The sequence below is a fragment of the Tachyglossus aculeatus genome, unplaced genomic scaffold (assembly GCF_015852505.1).
Source record: "Tachyglossus aculeatus isolate mTacAcu1 unplaced genomic scaffold, mTacAcu1.pri scaffold_1_arrow_ctg1, whole genome shotgun sequence".
In the NCBI taxonomy this organism is placed as follows: Eukaryota; Metazoa; Chordata; class Mammalia; order Monotremata; family Tachyglossidae; genus Tachyglossus; species Tachyglossus aculeatus.
This window is the reverse complement of record NW_024044915.1, coordinates 6111976-6118283: the sequence shown is the minus strand read 5'-3', so window position 1 is coordinate 6118283 and position 6308 is coordinate 6111976. Positions and strand designations below refer to the sequence as shown.

General features: G+C 50.0%; 1 protein-coding gene across 1 annotated transcript; it reads left to right on the top strand.

Annotated features, from left to right (window-relative positions):
- The first annotated feature begins 2878 nt into the window (after positions 1-2878).
- LOC119923533 (olfactory receptor 1J2-like) lies at positions 2879-5847 on the top strand. The gene is made up of 3 exons (XM_038742895.1): positions 2879-3039; positions 4153-5057; positions 5780-5847. Exons 1-3 carry the CDS (start codon positions 2879-2881, stop codon positions 5845-5847), a joined length of 1134 nt encoding a protein of 377 aa, XP_038598823.1.
- Positions 5848-6308: the final 461 nt, after the last annotated feature.

The following is a 6308-nucleotide window of genomic DNA, read 5'->3' as shown; positions in this document are numbered from 1 at the left end:
CTTAGCAATCGATCTCCACATCAAACTCCTTACCATCAACATTATAGCACTCAATCATCTTGCCCCATCCTTCCATACTTTCCTGACATCTTACAACAACCTAGCCCTTACACTTCACTCCTCTAATGACAACCTACATACTGCATCTAGATAATAATAATAATAATAATAATAATAATAATGGTATTTAGTAAGCACTTACTATGTGCACTGTTCTAAGCACTGGGGAGGTTACAAGGTGATCAGGTTGTCCCACTGGGGGCTTACAGTCTTAATCCCCATTCTACAGATGAGGTAGCTGAGGCACAGAGAAGTTATGTGACTTGCCCAAAGTCACACAGCTGACAATTGGTGGAACCGGGATTTGAACCCATGACCTCTAACTCTAAAGCCCATGCTCTTTCCACTGAGCCACGCTGCTTCTCTGATCTCGTCTTAATTCACCACTGACTTCTCACTCAAAGTCTGCCTTTTGTCTAGAACGATCTCCCTTTTCTTATTCAACAGACAATCACTCTCACTACCCTCAAAACTTTATTGGAGACACACCTTATCCAAGAGGCCTTTCCTAAGTATGCCCTCATTTTCTCTTCTCCTACGCTTTTCTGCACTGCCAATATACTTGGATTATCACCCTTAATTAACCCCTCCCTTAGTTCCAAGGAATTTATTCACATATTATATTAATTGTCTCGCACTCTAGACTGTAATCTCATTGTGTGCAGGGAACGTGTCTATCAACTCTGTTATACTGAATTTTATACTCCATAAATACAATTGATCGATAGTGTACTAAGTGCCGAAATGCCTACTGTATGATGAGCACTGTCCTGGATGCCTAGTCTGGGCATAATGCTAATCTGAGAGTCTTTTGTTTGTGAAGTGCTATCCCAAAGATTTACAGAGTAGACAGAAGGAAAGGGAGCAGCCCCACCTTCGAGGGACTTCCAGTGTAATGGGAGAGACAGCAGGCACGAAATGACAGAATAGTTCCTGCCAAGACAGAGCAATGACACTGGGAATTGACCTGACAGATCGACGGACTAGCAAAAATTTAAAAATGACTCCCAAGCAGGTCAGGCAGATGAGTTTCGCACTTTTCCCGTGAGTAGTTCTCTCAATCAATCAGTCAATCAATCAATGATATTTATTGAGCACTTACTGTAGGCAGAACTTGGGAGAGTGCAATACATCAGCATTTTTAAACGTGTTCTTTTCCCACACAGAGTTCACAGTAAAGAGGAGGAGACAGAGATTAAAATAAATTACTGGTGAAGTAATTCAGAGAGTTCAGGGATATGTATTTAAGAACTCTAGGCCTGCTCTCAGCTCCACTTCACTGTAACTGTGCCCCAGAGGGGTAGGTGGGCCCTGAGTGCGTGGGTAGGCCTGTGGTGCCAACTGGACCCTGGGGATGTGGGCGGGACCTGCGGACTGAAACTCTGGGGAGGGTTTTCTGGGGCACTATCATTTCAGTATCCAGCCCCAGGAGGTGAATTAGTGGAGGCACAGAGGGGATCTGGGGAGTGAGGGGGAATGTACCTAGGGGATCCTACATGCCAGCAGCCTCATAAGGACTGGGGAACCAGCTGAAGGGGTAGGCAGCTCTAAGATTGGCGTGGAGCAGAGCGGGCATGGTGGTAAGGAGTGGGTCAGGAAGTAATCTTTCCTGTAGTCCTCGACACGTCTTTGTGGGCGTGCAAGATAACCCAAGATCTGGATATCTGGGCTGTGGCAGAGTTTGGGTAGTGGTGAACTCTTAGGGAGCTGGGGAGGTTATCCGAACACTGCTTTTTATGGTATGTGTTACACACTTACGAGGTGCCAGGCACTGTACTAAGAGCTGGGGTAGATATAAACTAATCAGATTGTATACTGTTCATGTTCCATGTGGGGATTTCAGTCTTAAACCCCATTTTACAAATGAGGCAAATGAGGCACAGAGAAAGAAAGTGACTTGGCCAAGTTCTTACAACAGAGATTGGCAGAGCTGGGATTCGAACCCAGGTTCTTCTGACTCCCAGGCCCGTGTTCTATGATGGGGAGGAAGGAAACCAAATCCACTCAAGACACGAGCCCCAAATTAGAGGCTGGGGCCTTCGTGGTGCCTCAGGGAAGGGGACATCTGGCTCCCAGCTCCTCCCCTGTACGGTGTCAAATGAATTCAGGGGCTCAAAAGGCTCAGGCCTCGGGCCCAGGTATGCAGGGGTCCTGGCTGACTCCCCAAATTTCACCTTCTCTAGACCTGACCAAGATAGCCAAAGCTCAAGCCGGGATAAAGATTGAGTCCTGGTTAAAATAGTGGGTGCAAAGCAGCCTGTGCCCTCATGTCTAGTTCTAAAAAGGGACACTGCCCCATAGGTAGCAAGGCATAGGTAGCACGAAAGAGAAGCTTGCATGTCCCAGGGGAGCCATTAAACCTGCCACCGCCTCTGCCTTCTCTCCCTTCTTCCCAGATAGCCCACCCGAGGGGCTGTGAATGGAGTGCTCTCACCCGTCACCCGGGGACGGGTTCGTTCGGGAATTGGTGCTGTGAGAGAGAGAGAGAGACCGGGGACAAAAAGCCCGAGTTTTATACAAAATTTATTCCAAGGGGAGAATTGAATTATTTGAGTATTTTGGAGACAGTGAATTGAATTATTTGATTATTTTGGACGAGGAGAATTGAACCTCCCTTTAGAGAGGAATATGATTACTTAATTATATTAGAGCTTTCCTACTGGAAGGAGTATACATACGTGTTATTCGTGCATGGCAAAACCCCCCAGGTCTCACCCAGGAGGAATTGCTTATAGTTTGTTTGCACGTGATGAGGCGGCTAGCTCTCACCCACGTGCACTTCCCAATTGGGAGGAATCCACTTATGTGTTACACACCCATGGCAAAGCGCCTGACTTTCAGCCCCATAAACGTTCAGAGGTACGGGACCCTCACCCGTCCCATGGCTCCTCATTTGGTGCAGGCAGAGCGGGCATCTCACGTTCTGGGCAGAAATGACCTGCAGCCAACAGCTGCAAGTCTTGATCTGCTGCCCAGAAGGTCAGAGGCTGCAGGTATTTATCACCTGTGCTTCGAGGTCATTCCAGCTTCCGGCCTCAGTTTATACAATCTCTACCCTCCCACTTCCTCCATACCTAATTTAATTGGGACAGGGGTGAGGGACGCCTTCAAATCCCTACTGAGAGCTCACCTCCTCCAGGAGGCCTTCCCAGACTGTACACCTTTTTCTTCTCCTCCTCCCCATCCCACCCGCTCTACCTCCTTCCCCTCCCCACAGCACCTATATATATGTTTGTACAGATTTATTACTCTATTCATTTTACTTATACATATTTACTATTCTATTTATTTTACTTTGTTAATATGTTTTGTTTTATTGTCTGTCTCCCACGTCTAGACTGTGAGCCCGTTGTTGGGTAGGGACCATCTCTATGTGTTGCTAACTTGTACTTCCCAAGCGCTTAGTATAGTGCTCTGCACACAGTAAGCACTCAATAAATACGATTGAATGAATGAATATTACCTGCTTGGGCTGTCAATCTAGCAGTTTTGGTTGTGAGGGCGGTGTCCTTCGAAGTTCCACCTTGCTGGCGCTGTAACATTTGACCTTGAGATTATGGGTACCCCGGGGTCACCTTGGGACAAGGGGTGAACACAAATAGATGCTCTTCACCAATGCTGATCACACCTGGCCCTGGCTGTTCATCTCCAGGAGGAAGGCCGGTGATTCTGTGGCTAGGAGGGGGTCCCTAGATTCATTCATTCATTCAATCGTATTTATTGAGCGCTTACTGTGTGCAGAGCACTGTACTAAGCGCTTGGGAAGTACAAGTTGGCAACATAATAGTGCCAACTAGATGGTGCTGCATAGAGGTGGGGAGATATGAATGTGTTGTGTAAGTGCCATAGAGGTGACCCTTGTCTGCCAGTTCTGTACTAAGGGGGGAGGGGGCGGGTGTAGGATGTGGATCCACACCATCCAGACCAGGACACAACTGGGATGGGGACTGGCAATCAAGTCAGGGAGTTCTGTCTTGGACGTGGTGGTGGGGTGTGGATGATGCCTCGGGGTAAGCAACGGCAAGAAGTTCCACCAGGAGATAAATCCATGGTCCACCTAGCCCTTGACTCCTCCCTGCCCCCTGCTTGCAGGAGATCCCTGAGACCCAACCTCACCATGGATCCACAGAACCAATCCACCGTGACCGAGTTCATCCTCCTGGGTCTGTCCAGTAGCACAGAATTGCAGCCGATCATCTTCATGCTGATCCTCACCATGTACCTGATCAACCTGGCTGGAAACAGCCTGATCGTCACGGTCGCCTGGACTGACCCCAAGCTGAAGACCCCCATGTACTTCCTGCTCAGCCAGCTGTCCTGCGTGGACATGGCCTTCTCCTCAATCACTGTACCACAGTTCCTAGTCCACATCTTTTCCAAGCATAAAGCCATCCCTTATGGCAGCTGTTTTGTCCAGATGGCCTTTTTCTTGGCCGTGGGCAACATGGAGGGTTACGTGCTGGCCACCATGGCCTATGACCGCTACGTGGCCGTCTGCATGCCCCTGCACTATGCCGCAGTCATGACCCAGGAGCTCTGCATGCGCATGATGGTTGGGTCCTGGGTCCTGGTGACCCTTCATGGTGCTCTGCATGGCATCCGGCTGTCTGTGGCATCCTACTGCAACAATCGCATCCTGCACTTCTTCTGTGACATTCCCTTCCTGGTGTCACTTGCCTGCCCCAAGCCCTTTCTGAATGACCCGGTGGTCTTCACCGAGGGAATCAGTGTGGTCGTCTCCCCCTTCCTCTTCATCTTGGCCTCCTATACCCGCATCGGAGCCACCGTGATACGCCTGCACTCGGCTGAGGGGCTGCGCAAAGCAGTGTCCACCTGCGGCTCCCACGTGTTGGTGGTGACACTGTTCTATGGCACGGTAATCCGCTTGTACTTCCAGCCCCCCGGCCACTCCAGCCTGGAGCAGGACCGACGTGTTGCTGTCTTCTACACGGTGGTATCTCCCATGCTGAACCCGCTCATCTACAGCCTGAGGAATCGTGATGTCCAAGGGGCTATGTGCAGGCTTCTGAGGAAGGGCCTTTGGCGGCCCAGCTGACAAGCCAATACCTTACCACCCCCCTTCCCCTTTTCTCTGTTCAATCATGACCTCAGACCCCTAATCCCCTTGTACACACTAAAGAGGAAATTTGGAGCCACTATATACACCCGGGATGGCCAGAGATGGCAGTCTGATTTGGCTCCGTGGACATCATTTGGAGTAGCCCGGCCACCCCATTGGTCTTCTGGGAGTCTGCCCCATTCTTGCTCGGTTTAGCTGATTGCCAATAGTACTTGAGCCCCTGTGGTAGGGGGTAATGTTAGAACTGTCCCAGGAAGAGTTTCCATCTTCTGCTAGCCTCCTGTGCAGAACTGAGTCGGGGGACTCAGCTGGAGGTGGAGGGGATCCGGTCTGGGGACTTAGCCAGTGCAGTCTGGGGTGCAGAAAGGAACATAACAAGAAGATAGTGAATCTAGGTTTGTTCGTGAGATAAAAACCCTGTTCATACGTCCACTTTGGACAGGCCAGATAGGGCCAGGTTGATTGGGAAGCAGGCGTCCAGGTGGCCAAATCCAGGTGGGCAGACAATACACCAGGGCACTGACTCAGGGGTACCTCTGCGTTGTGGGACTGGATTTGTTGAGATGCTCTGTTACCTGTAATGATGTCATCTTGTTCTCAGCTCTTTCCCCGCTCCATACTGATGCTTCACGTGTTCAGTATTGCTGCTGCTGCTGATGATGGCTCTCCTGAACACCCACACCAGCTTTGAATTCAGTGAGTCATGACATTTTTTTTGGTATTAAAAGGGGAAAGGGTATGAATCTGTAGCTCCTCAACTCTCAACATGTGCAGGTGGGGCCAACTTTCTGAGAGTGAGGGTGGAAGACTGCCATGCTAGAATAGAACTGTACCAGACACTGATCACTGGACGGTTCCCGTGTCAGTTCAGAGGGCTGAAACTAGGAGTCACGGGATGGTGACAGTGATTCCTTGTGATTCTCAGATGGTCTGCTAAGGAAGCTCTGGTAGTTGGGGGTGTGGTCGGGGTGGATGCTGGGGACCCATGATAGCAGCAAACTTAGGCAGGGGTGGGATGTGGTGGGGAACAGACTGGCTGGACATAGGATCGGGAGGGGTGGCCACAGAGGCAAGGAGGAGGAAGAGGCCCCGACCCTCACTGGCTAATCTCAATCCCTTCGTAGTGGGACTCTAAACTTTGGAGGGAACATGGGGAATTTCTGGCCAT